The following is a 22,227-nucleotide window of genomic DNA, read 5'->3' as shown; positions in this document are numbered from 1 at the left end:
GCATTCCTGAGCCGCCGGAGGCCTCTCCCTTCCCGTCTGCCCCGAGCCTGTCAGACCAGCTCGGGACTGGGAGCGGGGCAGGGCAGGGCCGCAGCCCCTGTGCTGTCCCGGCCCTTGGCATGGACCCTCAGCACAGCCCTGGGCGCAGACCTTCACCCTCAGCGCCGGGCAGGGCCTCTGGCCGCTGGCCCCAGCTCGGTCGTAGCCTTGCGGCTCTCAAGAAGGGGGATTTGGGCTCCGAGGGCATTTCTCGTGCTCTGGGTCTGTAGGGGACAAACGAGCAGCAGCTCCTAGGCAGTGACATCGTGGCACCAGGAGGGGTCGGGGGCAGCGCCCTCTCCGCTGTGTCCGCCGTGTGGGACTGTGTCCGCCGTGTCCCTGGGGGTGCTGGGAAAGGGGGTCTGAGGCCCATAGCCGTGGCCTCCTGTCCACCCCCGTCACCGTCTCCGCTCACCCGGGGCTCCGCGGGCAGGGAAGGGTTAAGCGAGATTCCCCGCAGCCCCGGGCGTGGCAGTGCCTGTTCCACCTTTCATGTCCCAGCTCGTCCCGCCCGGCAGCCGCCGCCGCCGTGAGGGCCGGGCCGGCGCTGACTCAAGCGGGGGTGGGGGAGGCGCCACGGCGGGGAGGCGGGAAGGGAAGGGCGCGGGGCTGAGGGGTCCCAGCGTGAGGGAGCGACGAGCACCGTGTGCCGGGCACTGCTGAGCTATCTCCAGTCTGAGGGCAGGTTTCGGCCTGCTCACGAAAAGGACATTGAGGGGCTGGAACGCGTCCAGAGAAGGGAACAGACCTGGGGAACAGTCTGGAGCACCAGGAGCGGCTGAAGGAGCTGGGGGGGGGCTCAGCCTGGAGAAAAGGGGGTTCAGAAGGGACCTTCTCGCTCTCCACGACTCCATAACAGGAGGGTAGAGCCAGGTGGGGGTCAGGCTCTGCTTCCAGAAAATAAATGACAGGACGAGAGGTCATGCCCTCCACTTGCACCAGAAGAGGTTTAGGTGGGATATTTGGAAGATTCCTCCTGCAAAGGGCTGTCCAGCCCTGGCACAGCTGCCCAGGGCAATGGTGGAGTCCCCATCCCTAAGGAGATTTATCAGTGGTGTGAACGTGGCAGTTGGGGACATGGGCTAGTGGTGGTCTTGGGAATGCTGGGGGAGCAGTTGGACTTGGTGACCATTGAATCATGGAACAGTTTGGGTTGGATGGGACCTTACACCTCATCCAGTTTCACCTCCCTGCCGTGGACACCTTCCACTAGTCCAGGTTGCTCCAAGCCCTGTCCAACCTGGCCTTGAACACTGCCAGGGATGTGGCAGCTGCAGCTTCTCTGGGCAGCCTGTGCCAGGGCCACACCACCCTGACGGGGAAGGATTTCTTCCCAACATCCCAACTAAACTCACCTCTGGCAGTGGGAAGCTATTCCCCTCTGTCCTGGCCCTTATCCAAAGTCCAGATCTCTTCGACCAGCCCCTTCAGGCACTGGCATCAAGGTAACAATTCATCATCTGCTTGGCTTCTCTTCCCATGGACAGAACACTCCTGCTCTCTAATGGAATGTAGTGTCTTTGTTTACATCTTTGATATTATAATACCTTTTCTGTCATCAGGAAATGGCAAAGGATCTGTTTTGAGGCCCCAAAAACAATGACATTTCTGGTAGTGTCATGACTATGATATGGCCATTTGAGGCAGGATCTGTCAGGCTGAACACTGGTGACTACTACAGAGGTGGCTGCATCAGCACCAGCCATCCCATGCTCATCCCATAGATCTTGTAATGGTGTCACTATGTACATAGGGCAATTCAGACCTTCCAGACCAGGAAGATGAACTGTAGCTGAACCCCACTGGATACAAGAGAGCTACACCATCTATCTGATCTCTCAGATATACATTTAGATTGGATAAGCAGTGCCCCTGGTCTGAAGCTGTGATTCAGAATGAGCTGAACCAATCCTGCCTGTAAGGAAAGCCAGTTTCAACATGAGTTTGTATCTTTTCCCTGTATGATACTGAAATACAAGTTGGTGAAATCCTTCAGAAAGTCAGGTTTAATTGGTTTTCTACAAGGTTTCAGTGTGTGGCTTTACAACCCTTTTATCCTTAAAGAATGATGACTTGTAATAAGAGTCTGGAATGAACTCTAAAGAAACTTAAAATCTTTGTGAACTTTGGCTTTTAGATTCTATCAGCCAGCAAGGACCTGTGTGAATTATTCCGAGACGTTATTACAGGAGGGAAATCCCAGTGAAAATACATTTGCCTTCACAGAGTATGTGGTCAGAACTACTCCCTACACTCCCATTTCAGACTTTATCTCACACCAGTTTAATCTACTTCATTAAGTCTCATAACTGTATTGGACTAAAGTATTTCTCAATATTTCTCAGTAACATAAATACAGTTATCACCTTTAGTCTTCTTACTGTTAAATAGAAAACACTTAAAATCTCTCATTTTCTCTTTTCCCCATCACTTAAATGGTATTTGCAGACCTTTTCTGTTCCAGCTTTTCAAAACTAACTTTCAAATCTGAATATCAAACAGGATGCTTTTACTTTCAGTTTCACTACTGCTGTATACACAAATACATCACCAACCTTTTATTAGAGTAGGTTTGCTTTGTCCTGAGCCAATTTCTTCTGGGCTCCGGACTCAATATCACTTGGAATTGCTAATTTTAAAGGTATTCCTAGTGCAATAAAAAGGCCTGCATCCTTCCACTTGGGTATTAGTAATAAAGTTTTGCTGATTTTCTATTCTGAAAGTTGTTTGTGTTTATTTTCTTGTTTTATTTCCAAAATTATATTGGTTATTTTAGAGAATCTTCACTATAAATGCAATGTACGTGTGTAAGTGGTGTTTGTTTGGTTTTCATGAATTACAATGTGTTTGCATTGTTACACTGGATCAGTGCAGTAAACTGGGTAATTACTGTTTGTTACCAGTGTCTTACTAGGCTCCCTCTGCCAATGGCCTGCAAACAAAGGACACTCGTGTCCCAGATTGATGATGTCTAGATTAATGACACGGGGTAAAACAAAGCATGTGCAATGAGTGTGAGACCTAATTTCAGATTGTGGTAGCTGCTTCTGCTGGGACTGCAGCTCTCGAAGCCAGCAGAGCAGGGCAGTGAGCACCCTGAGTGGGTGGGCAGCAGCAGGGGGAACACCGTGAGTGGGTGGGCACAGTTCTCCCCAGGAACCAACACAGCATGCGTGTTGGACCCGTCACATGCTGGGGTACTGTTCTAGCCCTCAGTTTTGGCAACAGCTTGAACAGGAGCACTGCAAGGGGTCTCAGCACTTATCAGGAGGGGGACTGCAAAATTTGCATCCTCAAGTGCCAGAGAATTCAAAACACATGGGGATATGGCACTCAAGCACATGGTTTAGTGGTGAACGTAGTGGTGGTGCTGGGCTGGTGGCTGGTCATGATGGTCTTACAGGTCTGTTGTGACTGAAATGATTCTGTGATTCCATTATTTTAAAACTGAAATAATGGAAATCTGACCTGATGGGAGCTTGGATTCTGATAGGTTTAGATGGGATACCCTGTGAGGGTGGTAAGGCCCTGGCACAGGTTGCCCAGAGCAGCTGTGGCTGCCCCATCCCTGGTAGTGTCCAAGGCCAGGTTGGACAGGGCTCGGAGCAGCCTGGGATAGTGGAAGGTGTCCCTGCCCATGACAGGGGTGGGATTGGATGGGCTTTGAGGTCCCTTCCCACCCAAAACATTCCATGAGTCTGTGATTACCACACTCAGCCCCTGGCTCCATCCACTACGGAGCAGGTGACCCACTGAAATTGCTGACAGAATGCAAGGAACAGACACATTACCCACAGGCACCACAAGCAGAGACAAGGTAATCTGGAGAACAGGAACTCATTCCTGAGTCGCTTCTTTAGCAGTGCAGACCTATGGGCTCTTTGATAACAGAGAAAGTGCTGAATCTTCTCCTTGACTCCACAATGGTGGCTCATCCCAGCTGCCACTCTGGGTTTGGTATGTTCAGGCTCTGCATTTGTACATATCAGATTATCTGGGTTAAGTGCAGCTTTGCTTTCACCCTTTATCTATCTGCTGTTTTAACCATCTGCCAGTTTTTATGCCAGCTCAGTTTCAAGGAGTCCCAGGCACTGACTGGTACTGAGCACTGAGCTGACTTTTTCTGCAGTGACTGCAGACTTGGTCACTCGACTCACAGGTCCCTAATCCAATTCCCACCCCTTGCTGTGCTGACAGAATTGGAAAAGTCTCTTCAGTGGTTGCACAAGTCATCCTCCTCTTGTTCGTCACAGTGACTTTTTACTGTAAAAAACTTTACAATATTTACAAACCACATTATTCTAACAAACAGAACGGACATCTGATTGGAACTCTGGGAGTTGGAACAGGAATGTGGTCTTGCAGAGTTTCACTGTTAGAAGTTGTTTGCTTTTTTAAAGAAAACTGCCTTCAATTAATGGGGCTGATGGGGAATAATCTGCGAAGAAACAGTGTTATATTTATACAGCAGCACTGTTTAGGATCCAGGGGATGAAGTTGTTGTAAGGGTTTGCTGGTTTTTTGTTTATCAGAGTTCAGCCCTGATGGCTATCCTTTCCTTCTGGCGGAAAACCCAAGGGTTCTTGACCTAAGGAAGGTCCCTGAGATCAGGCAACCTGGCCTTAACCTCTGACCACACTGGAGGGTCCCCCATGCAGACAGGAGGGATTCAGAACATCCAGCATGACCTGATTAAGAGAAAATCCGGACCTGCTTGGCTGGGCTAGTTAATGTTCCCCCACAGGAACAAGGATATTCAGGGTGAGAGCTCATCCCTGCACTGGCAGAACCTCTGTCTTCAACAGTCATGGGATACACATTTTAATTTCTAGTCCAGACTTGTCTAAAACTTCTTTATGAGGGGATGAGGTGCAGACACTGATCTCTTCTCTGTGGTCACCAGTGACAGGATCCAAGGGAATGGCCTGAAATTGTGTCAGGGAAGGTTAGGCTGGTAAAAGTTTAGAAAAAGGTTCTTCACCCAGAGGGTGGTTGGGGACTGGAATGAGCTCCTCAGAGCAGTGGTCACAGCACCAAGCCTGACAAGAGTTCAGCAGGTGTTTGGACAACACTCTGGCATATGCTGTGAGTCTTGGGATGGTCCTGTGCAGTGGCAGCAGCTGGACTCGATGATCCTTGTGAATCCCTTGTGATCCTTGTGGGTACCTTCCAACTCAGCTTATTCTGTGATTCCGTCATTCATAGAAACTAGTGCTGTAGCGCGTAGAGAAGGCAAACAAGATTTTGCAGTCAGGTGGATTGTGTGTCTCTTCTGTCCTCTCTGAAAAGAAACGGCCTCACTGCACAGCGGGTCCTGATTTAGAATGTTGGTTTAAAGTTACTAAAGGATTCACAACTGCAGGTAAATGGTTTCTGAAGGCAGAGAACTGCACCTGTTTATCGGCGGTGCGCAGCACGGGCCCTGAGCCGCTCCCGGAGCAGTTTCAATCCGCCCGCTCCAAGATCTTCACCCGGGCTCCGCTCGCCCCTCACCGGGCTCGGCCCGGGCCCGGCTGCGCCTGTCACTGTGCGTCACGGGTGCGTCAGTGCTGCGTCACGGGTGCGTCACTGCTGCGTCACGGGCGCGTCAGTGCTGCGTCACGGGTGCGTCAGTGCTGCGTCACGGGCGCGTCACGATCACGTCACTGCGGCGTCGCCGGGTGGCATCAGCGCTCAGCGTCACGTGACAGCATCACCTGACAGGGTCGCGCGCCCGCCTCTCTGGGTCCCTCTCCCGCTCCCGGCGGTGCCGCCGCTCTGGGTCCCTCTCCCGGCCCGCTCCCGGCGGTGCCGTCGCTCTGGGTCCCTCTCCCGCTCCCGGCGGTGCCGCCGCTCTGGGTCCCTCTCCCGGCCCGGGCGGTGCCGTCGCTCTGGGTCCCTCTCCCGGCCCGGGCGGTGCCGCCGCTCTGGGTCCCTCTCCCGCTCCCGGCGGTGCCGCCGCTCTGGGTCCCTCTCCCGGCCCGCTCCCGGCGGTGCCGCCGCTCTGGGTCCCTCTCCCGCTCCCGGCGGTGCCGCCGCTCTGGGTCCCTCTCCCGCTCCCGGCGGTGCCGCCGCTCTGGGTCCCTCTCCCGGCCCGCTCCCGGCGGTGCCGCCTGTCCTGCACAGCCAGGCCCGGCCCGGTGTCAGATACGCAAGTCGTCGTCGTTCAGCCACGCGGCCGGTGCCCGCCCAGCCCTGGGCCCCGCCGGGAGATGCAGCTGTTCCTAACTCCTCCAGCAACACGGCTAATACACATGGAGATGTGATGCACCAGGACATAAGGATAAGGACCTGAAGCCAGTGAGGTGGCTTTGCCCAAGGCCCAAAGATGGGCAAAGCAAATTTCTCTGGTGGTGGCAGTGGTACCTGTGGCATGGGAGCTCCTGCAATGCTCTGGCTTTGGGGTCTTTTGATGCTCCTTGTTGACAGAATCAACAAAAACTATGCGTAGCAGCAGCAAAAATAGGACTGAGTTACAACCACAGCTTCATCTCCTCCAGCAATTTGTCTCCAAAAGCACCTGGTGGTCAGTGGGCAAGGCTGGAAAACCAACATTCTCCAGCCTCCCGTCATCCCACGTGTTCCAAGGGCCAGGTTTCTCAGAGATAAGAAACAGATAAATTTGTTGTGGTTTGCAGCTTCCATGACAGCCCCTCCTCTCTGTCGGCAGACAGTCTCTGAAGAGAATCCTACAGTTATTCCAGACACCTGCCTGCTGTTATTTATTGAGGGAAATGCAGGGAAAGGAACACCATCCCTCACCTTATGTACCAATACCAGACAGGATTGACTCCTGAAAACAAGAAAACTTGCATTTAGCAGGATCAGAGGGGCAGGCTGTGCAGGTTCACACACTGAGTTTTGCCCAGATATGACATTTCCTACCCCTCCATCTCCCCAAGCCTGTCTGTGAATTGCTGCTGCTACACAAGGCAGTCAGCTGCAAGAGTTTCTTGCAAACCTTCCAACCCAGCCAGCTGTGCTCTGGTCTTTGCCAGTGCAACCCTGGAGATCTTTGCATTCTCTCTATATATTGAGCTGGGTTATTTCTGTTCCTATTTATATAAAAATCATATAATCATAGCATGGTTTGTGTTGGAAGGGGTCTTAAAGACCATCTAGTTCCAACACTACATGAATACTTCCTAAACAAACAATTTCCATTCATGATGTTTCTGTGTTTACTTTTGTCTGAAGGTGTAACTACTTCCCATTACCTAATCAGGGTTCAGTTGTGGTAGGCAAATTATATACACTAAGAGAGAAACGTGGTAGTAAACCTGGCCCAAGGAAACGAAGTGAGGAGAGAACAGACATATTAAATGGAGCAAAGGACCAGTGTACAGAGCACAGTACAGTGTACTGTGAGGCTTGCAGTTCAGACTCCTGAACCCTCATGTTGACCAAGGACAAGGCTGTTCCTGAGGTAGGACATGGCATAGCCAAGGCCCCTTTTCCAGCTGTACCTGTCACACAGGTGGAAGAAGGAGGCTGAGGTCTGGCACTACCCTGGCTCTGGGAAAAGCAAATCCACCCTCTCTTGAGCCTGCTCCTCTTTCCCTGAGGTGGCACAGCATGGTGCCCATCCATTGAACCAGACTCAGGAAAACCTGATTGAGCTACAGGAAATGGGGTTGGTTTTTACCAGCCAAACTATTTTTAAAAACTTTAATAATGTAAACAAAATACTGCTGCTGTTGTTGTTTTGTTTGGGGTTTTTTTTGGTTTTTTTTTTGTTTGTTTGTTTTGGGTTTTTTGGTGGTTTTGTTTTTTAAACACAGCCAAGATAAGGAAAGCCAAGAGACTGAAGGTCCTGCTGGTATCACTGTGTTTCATATTACTTTTTTTTTTTGCCTCATCCCTGAATATTGATATTCTCACAGCTGGCAGTAATTCCTGCTCCTAAAAGCAGGAACACTAGGAGCACCATTGCTGGATTATGTGGTGAGTAACAACCACCACCAAAAGTCACAACCAAAAGTTTTGAAACTGAAACTGCAGACTTCACACAGGGCAAATCACTGTCACTAAAGGCTCTAAAATGTAAAGTAAACTTTATTATCCTTGAACCACAAAATAGATTTCTTTGGTTGTACAAATTTCACTAGTTACAGTCTTGCTGCGCTAATTTTCCCTCTGAGTCTCTTGGGAGAGAACGGGAGAGAATCCAGAGCCTGGCACCAGGTACCGCACAGGAAAAGAAGAATCACAAGTTAGTCACCAAAACCCAGCCAGGATTGTTTCCAAAACTGCTGTTGTTAAAAAGCAAATGCTAAAATTAGATTTAAAAAGGAAAAGCTCAAATTGCTGATGATGGAAGCAGCTGCAGCTGCAGTGTGAGATTATCAGTTCCTCCTTCACAAGTTTGTAAAATCAAAACATACAGAGTCAGTTAAAATGATCTGCTGGATTTTGGCATGAAAGGAGATGCTCAACTAAAAAACTGCACCCAAAAAACTGCATCCAGCTCTTTCCTTCAGGAAATGCACAAGCAGATGTGCCTGTCACTGCCCAGCCACTGTGAGGCTCAAGATCCAACCCTGGTCTTACTGGGGAGTCAGAGAGCACCAACAGACAAGGAATGGGATTGTGCTGAGCTTGAACCTTCCTCACTGTTAGAGGCAGTGAAAAAAAGCCAAAAAGAAAAGGGTTGTTTCCCCTCACTAGTGGCAGCAGAAGCTGATGGCAGTCAGGAGCAGCAGCTGTGACCTCCACATCAGCAGAGCTCACATGATACAGAATCTGCTCACAGCCCTTGTTCCACATGTGGAAACCAGGACTCACACCCCCACTCATTTCTCATTTTCCTTTTTCCCTCTTGCGTGGCCAAACGTGCATTTTCCCTGTCTTCCATGGAAAGGGGCATGAAGCCAATGAGCTGGCAAAGTGGAACTGTGTAGTTATTGCAAGGCACAGGCCAGCCCCATCCTGCTCTGTGGTGCTCCTGGTGCTCCCTGCCAGCCCACACCAGCACCCCTGACATCCCACTCCACCCTCCAGCCAGCGTGGACACCGTGGACTCCCCACCAGTGTCTCCCAAGTCGAAGATCCTGTAACTCCCAACCTGACCCGAGCAACACCACGTTCTACCCATCCCCAGTTCCTGAACTCTACCCACTAAGGTACCTGCTGTAACACCTCCCACCTCTGCCACCGTCTCCTACCCCAATTGTCCTGCTCCCCACTGCTGTCACACACCCCCTACACCCCTGGCTAAGGCTGCTGGCTCCATCCCATTCCTGCCCCAGTTGACCAGTTCAGCCCCAGCGCTACAGGAGACAGACTCCTCCACTTGTGCGCTCATGGAGTGGCTCACACCGTGTGTGACAAAGGGCTGTGACCGACCAGGGAGGGACCTGTCCCCAGGACAGTGCAAAGCCCCGGCAGGAGCACTGTCCCACCAAGACAGAGGCAGGTGGTGGAGAGCTGGCTCTGTTTTCCTTAAGCACAGAGTGTCAGTGGCAGAGGGAGGCACTTTGCTGGAATTCTGGTGGGGTTTTTTTCTTTTTCTTCCTTATTTTTGCCTCCAAGCTTCCCATTCCCAAACACTCCCAAAGGGAAGTGAGGTGACACAGTGCAGGAGGTGGGAGGAGATGCTTTTTGGCAAAAGACTGGAAACTAAATAGGAGTAAAGGCAGGTTGGACCTTTCTCCTGATTCCCACCAGAGGAGAAGCTCCTTTTAACCACTACAAAACCCAAGTTGAGGCAGTAACTGCTGGAGCCCAACACACTTTCACACTCCTACATTCTCCCTGTCCTACCCTTCCCCACACACAATATTTACAGGCTAACAAGCTGCCCACTGTCCTGGCCACCCTTCCTCTCCATCTGCCAGCAGTCAGTCCAGTGTTGTCCCAATTTTGGGATGTGCCCCAGTAGACTGTTGGATGAGAAACGAGGGCGATTCACAGCCTCAGAGGAGTCAGTTGGCCACAGAGCTCCCGGGAAGCCCAGGTTCCATCCAGAGTCTGTAGGCAGGGTGGCAGCCTGGTGCTGTCCCTGGAGCACAGGAAGCTCAGAAGGGCTGTGCCAGGCCAGTCCATTGCCCAGGTGTGCCGGGTCACCTATGTGGGGACAGCGGTCTCCAAACTGCGCCGGCTGTGCCGGAGCTTCCGCTTGTTGCTGTACAGGGCCATGTCCTCCAGGGCTGAGGGAGCTGGTGCTGATGGATCCCGTGTTCCCAATGTGTCCTCTTCCTCTGGCTGCCCATCCTGCTCCCGGAGAACTGCAACAACAAGAGATGGTTAGATCTGAAGACAAAGCACTGGGTTAAGTTAGGTAAGATACTGAGAAGAAATCCTTTCCTATGAAGGTGGTGAGGCCCTAGCACAGGCTGCCCAGAGAAGCTGTGGCTTGCAGCAACGTGGTCTAATGGAAGGTGTCCCTGCTCAAGACAGGGGGTGGGACTGGGTGATCTGTAAAATCCCTTCCTAACCAAACCATTCTGTGATTCTGGCAGCACACAGCTGGCACAGTTAATGCAGATGTTACAGCTATCATAGGATTACAGAATGGTTTGTGTAAGAACCTTAAAGGTCATCTCATTCCGACCCCTGCCATAGGCAAGGACACCTTTCACTAGATCAGGTTGCTCCAAGCCCTGTCCAACCTGGCCTTGAACACTTTCAGGGAGTGTTCCAGGGTATCCCCAGGTACTAGAATTGGGACAGCACTGGTCTCAGTCACTCACAGTAACTCCATGCCCAGAACTTCCTGGTGACCTGTAGCTCATGTAGTGACCGTTGTGGATCCTGGGAAGGAAGTACCATGTGTAAGAAGACACCTGCCTGTAACACCCATCATTCACTGAACATGACTGGAAGTGCCAAGCTATATGAAAAATCAAGTGTCCTGAAATGCTGCTCTCCAGACCATGGACCCATCCTGACTCAGTCCTGTAGGGGGCTGAGGGGTCCCTCTGTCAGGGAGGGGGAGGAGCATTTTTGGTCACAGACTGGCCCAGCTGGTCAGGAGGGCTTTAAACTTATGGGCACCACAGAGACTTAGTGGGACAGCTCCTGTGCCTGAAGTGTTGGAACGGGAGGATCTAGACCCTTAGAGAAGGACAGGGGCAATGAGGTGAGGCTCACCCTGTGTGTCAGTGCTCAGCTGGATGCAGGGAGCTGCACCTGAGAGGCTTGAGGAGCTGAGCAGAGCTCACAGATCAGGACTACAGGGACAGGTGACATTCCTGACCAGGAAGACTGAGGGGATGCAGCCTCACATTAACCTTGGTCCTTGGGGCGGGGGGGTGGGGAATTCAACCACCCCAGTATCTGTTGGAAGGACAACCCAGGAGAGCACAGGCAATCCATAAGCTTCAAGCACAAATGGGCTCCTGGGAAAGCTCTCTAAAGCCTTTGGATGCAGCAGAGAACCTCAAATAGAACCTCAATCTTTGAAGATCTGTCAGCCAAGGCTCACTCAAGGCTGAGCTGTGCCCAGTGTCCCACCCTCTGCTGCAGGCGCAGGTCTCTGGCAGTGGGACGCCATTCCCTCTTGTCCTGTCACTCCAGGCCCATATAAAAAATCCCTCTCCAGCTCTCTTGGAGCCGCTTTAGGCTCTCCAGAGCCTTCTCTTCTGAAGGCTGAACACTCCCAGCCCTCCTAGCCTGTGCAACACCTCCAGAGAACGCTGGGGTTTGAAGCAGGTGACTGATTCTCAGAGAAGGCACTATAAAAGCAACACATGAGCACATGAAGATAAAAATCCAGCCTGGGTGGGTGGGGGAGGAAATCCCATGGCTCAGAGAGAAGTCAGTCCCTTTTAGACCCTCTTAGGCCAAAGGAGCCCCCAAACATGAAGGTTTAGTGATCCCCACGCAGCACACTAAGCTTTAAAAATATTTGGATTATACCCTGGGAAAAGTTCTACTGAAAACAAGTGGGGCAGCTTTGGTGGGCAAATAAATAGTCACACCACAGGAAAAGGGCAGGAAGGTGCTGCCACAGGACCCAGCAGGCAGGACTCGTACCTGGGTCAGTATCTTGCAGTTGAGGAGGAGTGATGAAGGTTGTATCAGGAGAGACTACTGATGCCATCAAGCTGTATCTGAGTCAAATGAAGCTCATTTATAACAAAGTGCATCATGATCCATACAGTTGAGGGGTAAAATTACATGGAAGGGGCAATTTACTGCAGATGTGAACAGATTCAAGAAAGAGAAAATTCTAAAACCAAAGCCTCTGGCTTAGAAAGTGCAAATCCCCTGATGGCTGCAGCCTGCAGCAATTCTAGAAGGAACTACTTTGGGTATTTCTTCTTTTCTGGCCTTTTCTGGCACTCTCAGTGGCTCCCATCACACCCCAGATCGGCCAGAACCTTGTGCTGACTCAGTAAATTCATTTTTACACTACTCGATGACGTTTAAGCTCAATAAGAGAAGTAGAATCCTGATTGCCTAAAAGAAATGCACCGTCCTTGAATGAGATGATGGTTCTATAGCCATCAGCAGATACTTCTGTATATACTGGCAACTTCCCAGCAATGCCATTTCACTTTGAAATGAAGTTTAGGTATTGGAAAAGATGGGAGAACACAATTCAGAATGTCCTCTCCTCCAGCAGAAATTGCAGGCAGTCCTGGTCCCCTCCTCTACCTTACACCGATGAAATAAAAAAAGTCCGGATGAGTGTGGGAATTATTCCCACAAAGAGGAACCAGGATTTGCTAGCCTGGAAAGAAGGGAATTGCTGCTCTGTTGGCTGATGTGACTGGTACAGACAGAGCAAGCGAGACACAGTCACTCACCGCATCCCAGAAGATGCAAGGGAGTTATCAAGAAACAATTAAAGTAAATAAAATGCCTCATTGTGGAACTTGATATCACAACACTCCATGGAAGGTTAAAAAATATCTACATTTTTTCCATTCCATTGCTGATGAAGACACAACACCTAGTTCAAGATGTGCCTACACAATAGGTGAGCCCAGAAAACTGAGAATATTCATCTATACAAGCTCATTTTCCCTGTTTCTTATGGTCTTACCCTAAGAACCAATTTCCAACCAAACAGGATCCTGGTGTATCCTGAACCAGTAAAGGCCTCACCTACATGTTTCCTATCCTGAGAGAAAACAGAAAATACTGGAGGAAAGCACAGGCATTGCCACTGGTATGAATCCAGAGATTCTAGTTTTGTGAAATGTTGGCATTTTGGAGGAAAAGAACTTGTGAAATTCAAGTCTAGAGAAGAGAATGATGGATGCAAGTCTTTGGAGTAGTGATGTGGCTAAAAAGGCTGGACAGGAATAAATTAAAGCCACAAGAGGGCAGAGAGAACACATTTGGTTCCTCTGAACCAAATGTAAGAGTGTAAGAGTGTAAGTGTAAGAGCTGCAAAGTTCATTATCCAACAGCAGGTGCAGGATGAGGAGGCACCGTTCCTGTGGAAGCTGCTGCAAACAACAGACAGCCCAGGTGGGCAGCCTCTCACACCCCACAAGCAGGTTTCCAGTAACAGGAGCAACACACAGTCATCAAGGGAATTTCTGGAACCTGAGGGCTACAGGATTTGGAACCAAAAGTCTCCAGGTGATCTGGAAAAGTTATGCCAGAACAGGAGCACACTGCTTGGTTCCACCTTAAAAAGGCTGCTCTGCAGTTCAGTAACTCCACAGCCTCATGGAAACCTTGGAATAAAGGTTTTTAAAAACATTTAAGAGACAGTGACCATGAAGTTAGACCAAAGAACGGAAGGAACTGTTTCTGCATGGACAAGAGGACAAGGGTATGCTGGGAGGAGTGAGATGCCACCACTTTCCTGCAGTTGGATTTTCTCATGAGTTCCTGATACAATGGTTTGCTAGCACAAAGTTTAAGAATTGCTGTGAGTCAAAAAGCCATAATTACATGATCCAGGACAATTCTGATTATGTTGGCTGGAATGCTGCACTGCCTGGGAGAATGAGATGGGATGGGGGGCTCTAAAAAAGCCAGGAGAGCTTGGTCCCATGCCAAGAGAGCTTACTAGCATCCTCACCTGCCATCCTTTCCAGATGATGTGGGAAAACCTGCTTCTTTTTCTTGTGCCTCACACACATCACAGGTGATTTAAGCATTGCTTAAGGACTAAGGGCTGGGTCTCTTGATGAGCACCACACTCTTTTCTTTCTGTCTTTCATCCCATTTGAGGGCCCAACAGAGCAGTGACAGGCAACAGTGAGGTCCTAATACCCTAAGCAGCAGCTGGTACTTCCCAGACCTTCCGTGACCTCTCAGTTCCCTGCACTGACTGAACAAACAACCCCAAGAGAATAACCCAGAGCTTAGAAGATGACCCTGAGGGATGAAGAACATATACTGCTCCCAGGAAAGTAAGTTTTTATTGAGTCCTACAGCAGAACCTCCTTCTGGAAACAGCTCAGCCGTGGGTCAGCTGTTTGGGATGCAGCCTGTACTTAGAGGAATTTGTCAAGATAAAAGGAACTGTTGGGTTTTTTGTTTGTTTTTTTTTTCAAATAAAGGAGTGAAACATGCAAAATGGGTAGAAGCCAACCAGCACCAACTGTTAGAGGCAAGAGGAGTGCTACAGAGCACGCAGGCTCTGCCCAGCTCCATGGAGCTGCTATCACCACTGGAACCAACTGGGTGGGAGTCTCACCTGTCTGTTACAGCCGGGGACAGGCAGCCACACCCCAGCTGGACAGCCTGGAGATCCAGCTGCAGACCTTTAATTCCTGCTGATTGAGATGGCCATGCCCACAGATCCATGAGTGTAACTCGGAGCCATCTGGGTACTGGAGCGCCAACTGCTCCAAGGCTGCAGCAGGATGACTTTACCTGCACGATTCCCTGTTCCAGCAAAAGGGGCACGAGACAGCCCCTGAACGATGGACATCATGCACCTGCAACAGCTGATAGATGCCAAAACTTCCCTGCCACATCCTACCACCACTCTACCCCAGGACACAAAACTGGAGAAAACCAGACATGCTTGTAACACACCACACTGGAAAAGTTAGCCATCATTGAAGCACAATGCAAATATCCTACCCAAAATGAACGTGGTGAGCGTGGAGTTTTCATTCTAGAACAGACAAAACATAACATTGCTTCAAGCAACAGAAGGTAAAGTCCTCAGGGTGGTTCCACAAGCTGAGGAGCACAGCAGAGAGTGAGTAGTGCAGCCACGACTCCTTTGGCCTGGGCTTACCTGAGTTATTCCGGTCATCGACGTATCTGAGGTCATCAGCTGCATCAGGCGACTGGAAGAGAACAGCAAATGTGATCATTCACACCTGCAACACCTGTGCCCAGTAATTCCCCACCTCCACCTTCCTGCATCCTACAGAGAACCTGCTGCCCTCAGGCACTGGCACTGCCACAGTGGGGACACGGCCACAGAGACTCCAGCATGAATCCCTCATGCCTGAGCCAAGCATCCATTGCCTGGCCTGTGTGTAGGAAGGAGAGGAAGTAATACAAAAGGCAGGAAGTGTAGAGTGAAGAAAAAGACTTTAAGCTGAAAGAGAGATTTATGTTAGATATGAGAGAGAAATCTTTCCCTGTGAGTGGTGAGGTCCTGGCACAGGTTTCCCAGAGCAGCTGTGGCCCCATCGCTGGATGTGCTCAAGGCCAGGCTGGATGGAGCTTGGAGTACCCTGGAATAGTGGAAGGTGTCCCTGCCCATGGCAGGGGGTGAAATGAGATAAACTTTAAGGTCCCTCCAAACCCAAACCATCCCAGGATTCTATGAACTATTGCACCACTGAGAGGCCCACAGGATTTGGAGGTGCAGCCTCCTTTGGAGGCACCTTTTCAGCTGCATGAAGAGCCAGTGCTGCACCTGGGGAAATTTGGGTGGTCTGGAGCTGCCACAGGGCTCAAGCCCTGTCCCTCAGTGCACCTGGAACAGAACCTGGAGAGGGGCACATCCCAAAGGAAGGCACTCGAAGAAGGTGATGAATGACTTCCAGGAGTAGAGCAATACCACAAGGGACAGGTGTCAGTGAAGAACAGACACCAAATAAAGTAAAACTGTCTGAGAATTCTCAACCACAGCTCTACCACAGCCAGTCGGTCACTGGAATGACACACCTCGGGCTGGGATCTTGGTGTCCCCACAGTGAGGTGAAGCCCAGTGTGGCAGTGCTTGCTGGCTCTCCATGCACAGGTATCTGCTTCATGGTCTGTATAAAAAGCTGTATAAAAGATTGGTTCCAGTGGCCCCCAGAGCAGGGGCCAGGGGTCAGGATCACCTCCAGAGCGGGCTTTCCATGACAAAATCAGCCATTTTAGGAAGGAGAAACACCTCAGCATGGCATTCACTCTCAGAACCAGGTGTTTACTCCACAGCTCACTGACAGCAGAACTACAACTTGAGAACAGGCACCCCAGCTGCTCCTCGGGCAGGAACCAGACACATCCCAGCTGCAAGTTCACATCTGCTCCAATTTGGCATTTGCTAGCCATCATTTCTGTAATGATTCCTATAACTTTTCATCCCTTTTAGTTCTCATCTTTCACTTTAAAATATTTCAGGAGCCATTTTGTCAAAGATGCAGATGTTTTATATCTGCAAAGCTTTTCTCATTCATTTTAAAACCATCTGGACCAACTTTTTCTCAGTTCCACTTGGCTGAATCCTCCAATAAGCCCTCAATTTTCAGCAAGACTGGCGTCACTGCCCCTACACAGACAAGGCCTCTGCAGAGGAGTTCCCCAAATGTCTCAGCCTCAGCTCTTCCACCAAAGCAAGTCCTGACCTATCTAAAGGTGGCTCAGCATGCAGTTTATACCTGGATTTCGTAAACGGGTTTGGAGGAAGGAATGGCAGCAAATTCCCGGTAGTCAAACTTCTTTTCAGACATTGACTAGAAGGGACAGCAGAAGGGAAGAAACAGAAAAGAGAGAGTGAGGGGAGAGAAACAGATGGAGAAGCAGCAGCAAGCTGAGCAATCTAAGCAGAGATCACAGCAGCAGAGGGACATCCTCAGGGAGAGGCAGGAGTGCCTGGATAGAGCCTGGGACATCCTGGGACACTGCCTTTGGAGCTCTTCTGGTGTCAGGACAGGGGTTTTGAGTCATAGAAGAAACATCATGTGGTCCATGCACATCAAGTCAAGTAGGAAACCTATTTTTGGGGGGGAAATTCATGGCAAGATTTCTGATAGCTGGAGCAGACTCCGAATTTTGATCCAGGGCTACATTATGGTGTGACCCAGTAGGACAAGGATCCCTCTATGCAGCTGCTCCCCACCTGCTTTCCCTGGTTTGTCTCACCAATTCTTACAGTTCTGTGCAACAATGTCCCATGGCATTTACTCAGGGTTAGGAAAAGGAAAATGCTGATTGCAGCTGAAGGTCTGATTTGTGATGTTTAGGAAACATGGGGCCAAAGTCCCTGAAGTGAAGTGAAAGGCCTTCTGAACCCAGGCAATAGCCTTCTGAAGCTGGGGAAAGGCTTTCTGACCATGGTGGGAAACTTTCTGAACGAGGAGGTGAAGAACCACGGAAAGGATGACAGAATAAAACAGGGAAACAGAAAGCAGATATCACATGGGAGCTGCAATAAAGGGGGTGCCTCTAGCCAGGAGTTTGGCCATGTTCCATCCACCCCTCACCATTCCCTGCACCACGCAGCCAGGTCTGGCTCAAGGATTAAGTGGGGACCCACAGCTCCCAGGCACAGCTGAGTATCCAGGAAAGGTAAAAAAAGCAAGCAGGAGAGAATCATACCAGCCTTCCCGGGGAAGTGACGTTCCTGGGGCTGCAATCTGCAAGAGGTGACAGAAGAGCACAGTTAGTGACAGGCTGGCTGTGTGACATTCACCTCCCCATGCCACCTCCTTCCTCAGCAGCATTTCAGTGTGCTGACAGCACACTGAGGGCAGACCCTGCCTTCTGTGCTCCCAACAAACACCTCTTTGCTGCTTTTTCAGAAAGTCAGGATGCTGGCTGTGTTTCCACCCTGGTTCCCTGGAACCTCACCGCTACCTCAGGTGCTATCACATGTTCTACAGCTGGAGAGGGGCACATCCCAAAGGAAGGCACTCGAAGAAGGTGATGAATGACTTCCAGGAGTAGAGCAATACCACAAGGGACAGGTGTCAGTGAAGAACAGACACCAAATAAAGTAAAACTGTCTGAGAATTCTCAAACTGCAGCTCTACCACAGCCAGTCGGTCACTGGAATGACACACCTCGGGCTGGGATCTTGGTGTCCCCACAGTGAGGTGAAGCCCAGTGTGGCAGTGCTGAGAGATGCAACGTGGCCCCAAGGACCTTCCAGCCAGGTTGAAGGAGGGAATTGCTTCCCACAGCTCTGCTTCTGAGCAGGCTAAGCTCCAGGAGCACTGCCTGTTTCCCCTGGAGGCAGCAGCAGCTGCTCGGTACCTTCCAGCGGCGTTGGAGACGGCGTCGGAGCGGGTGATGGTGACTCTGCCAGCTGCTCCAGTGTGCTGCGTTTCTTCCCCTCCTTGGACTTGGCAATAACCATTTGGGCTTTAAGAGCATCCTGTTCCAGTGATTTCATCCTGCCTCAGGAATGGGGGGGAGAGAAGAAGCCATCAGTGACCGCCCTGTCGCTGAGGGGACAGGTGCCATCTGCGTGCAGCAGGGCACTGCCAGAGCCCGTGGGCTGAAAACAGATGGGTGGAACAAAGCCCCCAGGGGTCCCCGAGGCAGGCAGGAGGACAGCCAGGCTGGCTGCCATCCCAGACCACACACGTGATCACATGTGTCAAACACACAGAGCCTGAAGCTACGGATCAACGTGCTAAGAAGCTGAGGGCAGTCCGAGAGTGCCACACAACAGGACAGTGACCCGAGCTGGGGACAAAACGCAAGGATCACACGAGCAGGATCAGTCCTTGGGGGCTTTACTCTCCTCTGTGCTCAGTGTGTTGCACCTTAACCCTCCTCAGCCATCAGAAGATCATGAAAGGCCAGGCTGGATGGGACCCTGAGCAACCTGGTGTAATGGAAGGTGTCCCTGCCCATGGCACAGGGGTGGAACAAGATGATCTTTAAGGTACCTTCCAACCCCACTCTGAAATTCTGTGAAATAGCTGTGAAAAAGTGGGTCAGCCCTCAGAGATGCCTTTCCTTTCTCCCCATCAGACAGCCCCAGCATCCCCCCTTGGTTCTCAGGGCAATGGACACCAGGGACCACTCCCATGTCCTCCTGCCCCAGGAGGCCCCAGCTGGGGCACAGGGACACAGACAGGAGCATGCAGCTGTGGGGAGGGGGCTGTGCACACCTGGATTGGCCTCCTGACCCAGGGATTCTTGAGGCGTGACTCTGCACTGGGCTAGACCTGGCCCCGGGAGCAGGTGCCCACTGCCGGGACTGGTACAGCTTCCTGGCCAGATCCTGCTCGTACTGTTTAATACTGTCTTCAAGAGCTGAGGATCTGAGGAGGAGGAGCAGGAGAAGGAAGAGGAGAAGGAGGAGGAGGAAGAGGAAGAGATGATGGTGATGAACATTGCAGCAGACAAGAACAGGAAAAGAAAGAAACAGATACAGGAACATACCCGGGTGATGGGGAAATACGGGTCTGACACAGGGGCAGCCGTAGCTACACTGGGTCCCAGATCTGATCCTGCCCAACCCTGGCCACTGCTGAGGCAGCAGGAACCCCTGGGGGAAATCTGGGACTGTACCCAGGAACATCAGCCTCAGAGCCTCCACATCCAGGGCTGCATTCCCCATGTGCTTGGAGGGACCAGGAACAACTTCAGCCCCACAGAAAACGCTGTGAGGTGGTTAAAGAGCGTGAGAGTCAGACTGAGGGGTGTGGGCACACGTGGGACAGTCTCAGCCCACACTGGTCATGTGTTCCGTGCACCTCGGCTCGACCATGGGAAAAGGGGAACAAAATGGCCAAGCACATGACACAGGTTTTGTTGTGGGACACGTGTAACTGGGCGAGTGTGTCCCTAAACCAGTGTGTGTGAGGGAGGAAAACTGCCAAAATACTCCTGGGCACCTGCCCCTCAGTGTGCCAGAGCCTCTGAACCTCCCTCTTCCCACAGGACACGGGCCTGGAGTGCAGGGACAAGGGCAATGGCTTCCCACTGCCAGAGGGCAGTCTTAGATGAAATATTGAGAAAAAATTCTTCCCTGTGAGCGTGGGGAGGCCCTGGCACAGGGTGCCCAGAGAAGCTGTGGCTGCCCTGTCCCTGGAAGTGTCCCAAGGCCAGGTTGGACGGGGCTTGGAGCCAGCCTGGGACAGTGGAAGATGTCCTTGCCTGTGGCAGGAGGTGAAACCAGATGAGCTCTAAGGTCCCTTCCACCCCAACTACTCCATGATTCCATGACTGCCAGAGGCTGGGAATGCCCAGAACACGTGTGTAACGTGGGTCTCTGTGTGTGTCTCCACAGAGCATGAGGGGTGCTGGGGGAAGGAGGGGCATCACACATCCTGGCAGAGCACTGATGACACAGGGAGAACAAGGAAAGCCCAAGGGGGTGCAAACTGAGGGTCACGAGTGACAGCACAGAGCAGAGAACTGGAAAGAAGCAGAAGACAGGAGATTAGAAGGGGAGGAACAAACCCAGCAGCACTTGGAAAGAACACGGGTTAGTGGGGCTGAGCCCTGTATGTGGGGCAGCGCAGAATTTCCCCTGCAGCACAGGGACCTCTGGAGACAGGGCCTGATCACCTCACTGTGCCCATTCCAGAGCTAGGAAAGAGGGACCCTGAAACCACTGGATCCTCCTGGGAGATCTGTGGCAGCAGGAATAGTCCCTCCTTGTCTTACAAAAGGGAGCACAGTGACTGACTGAATCAGTGACTGACTGATTCTTGCCCAAATCATCAGCCAGGCCCTTCTCCAGGAGCTGCACAAAAAGCTGGGCCTCGGCATTGGAAACAAAGTGGAGCTGAAGCCCTGGTCTGCCAAACTAAAACCCAGCAAAGCGGGATCTGACAGCTCAGGCAGCTTCTCCTTGCAGGTATTCCCTCCTTGGAAAGGCTCTTCTTTTGCTAGCCTCATTTTCCATGGACAAAGCACACTTAAAAGAGAGTGAAGGTCTGGGACGAGAGATCTCTCTTCTGCCCACAGTGGACAAACCCATGGTGCTCCACACTCACTAATCCTCCTAAAGTGTCACGTGAAACTTTTACTGTGCCCTGAGCAACTCCAGCCAAGTCCCAGCTGGCCCAAGACCATGGGCAGATAGAACAAATCACATCACATCACCTAAAAGCATCCTCTTCCCTCCCAGCATTTTTCAGATTTATCTGCTGGCAACACCAAGTTCCTGGAAGAGCAGAGTCCCGAGGCTGGAGGTGCACACCTGGGACAGCAGCAGTGTCCCTGCATGGACTCCGCTTCCGAAAGTCTGCATGGCCAACATCCTGTTTCTCCTTTTGACACTCGTCTTAAACAAAGCTTCTATTACAGCATTCCTTGGATACATTCCTGTTCAGGCATGAATCAGAACTGACAGATCTCAGGAAGCCTTCCCCATCATGTGAGGAATGCACCCGGGAAGTGGAGGCACGAGGGAGCGAAACCCTTGCATGTCTCACTGGGAAGGGATGACAGATTGGGCACTACCCCTCTCCAAGAACAGTGATGTGGATTTCCAGAAGAGGCCTGACAGGAGGTCTGAAGACCAAGAGGAAGTGTGCAGGATGTCTGACACTGTGGTGCTTGCCCAGCCTCACAGTGATGGCTGCTTTTGGCACTATTTCACACTGACAGCTTTTCCTGAGACAGAGATGTGGTTCCAGCCCTCTCCAAACACCTGCAGCACGAGGAACTTGGTGGTCTCTCCATCCAGCCTCATAAGGAAGGCTATGGCAGAGCAATGCAGTCCCTAAAGAGGCTCCAGGACAGCTGGGGGGAGACTTTGGACAAAGACCTGGAGTGACAGCACAAGGGGAACGGCTTCCCACTCCTGCAGGGCAGGGTTAGGTGGGATCTTGGGAAGAAATCCTTCCCTGTGAGGGTGGTTTGGCCCTGGCACAGGTTGCCCAGAGAAGCTGTGGCTGCCCCATCCCTGGAAGTGTTTCAAGCCAGATTGGACAGGGTTTGGAGCAGCCTGGGATTGTGGAAGGTGTCCCTGCCCATGGCAGGGGGTGGGACTGGATGGGCTTGATGGTCCCTCTCACCTGAACCATCCTGGGATTCTGTGAAAACCAATCTCAGACAAAGTTTGCTCAAAACCCCAGAACATCAGTCCAGCTCTCACTGAGGATCTGCTTTGCAGTTCTCCATTCTCAGAGCCTCCCTGGGAGCACCAGCCCCACGATC

The 22,227-nt window shown here is 51.4% G+C and overlaps 1 protein-coding gene across 38 annotated transcripts in view; it reads right to left on the bottom strand.

The window, feature by feature from the left end:
- Positions 1-8,055: 8,055 nt before the first annotated feature.
- SCRIB (scribble planar cell polarity protein) overlaps positions 8,056-22,227 on the bottom strand; it is a 97,467-nt gene continuing 83,295 nt past the window's right edge. For 27 of the 38 annotated variants that reach the window (XM_014261600.2, XM_088059850.1, XM_014261608.2 and 24 more), the window contains 6 exons: positions 19,224-19,376; positions 18,358-18,497; positions 17,701-17,738; positions 16,761-16,835; positions 15,176-15,227; positions 8,056-10,244 (listed from right to left, as the gene is read on the bottom strand). In XM_014261600.2, coding sequence (XP_014117075.2) covers positions 10,084-10,244; positions 15,176-15,227; positions 16,761-16,835; positions 17,701-17,738; positions 18,358-18,497; positions 19,224-19,376 — 619 coding nt within the window. In that variant the 3' untranslated portion in view covers positions 8,056-10,083. Of the gene's footprint in view, positions 10,245-14,623; positions 14,877-15,015; positions 15,050-15,175; positions 15,228-16,760; positions 16,836-17,700; positions 17,739-18,357; positions 18,498-19,223; positions 19,377-22,227 lie in introns of all 38 variants that reach the window. The other 11 variants (XM_014261609.2, XM_088060607.1, XM_014261613.2 and 8 more) reach the window with 9 other exon arrangements.

This window comes from Pseudopodoces humilis, chromosome 1 (assembly GCF_049639895.1).
Source record: "Pseudopodoces humilis isolate 2021_Gansu_Grassland_sample_001 chromosome 1, ASM4963989v1, whole genome shotgun sequence".
NCBI lineage: Eukaryota > Metazoa > Chordata > Aves > Passeriformes > Paridae > Pseudopodoces > Pseudopodoces humilis.
Note: the sequence above shows the minus strand (reverse complement) of the source record. Positions and strands in the feature narration are given on the sequence as shown.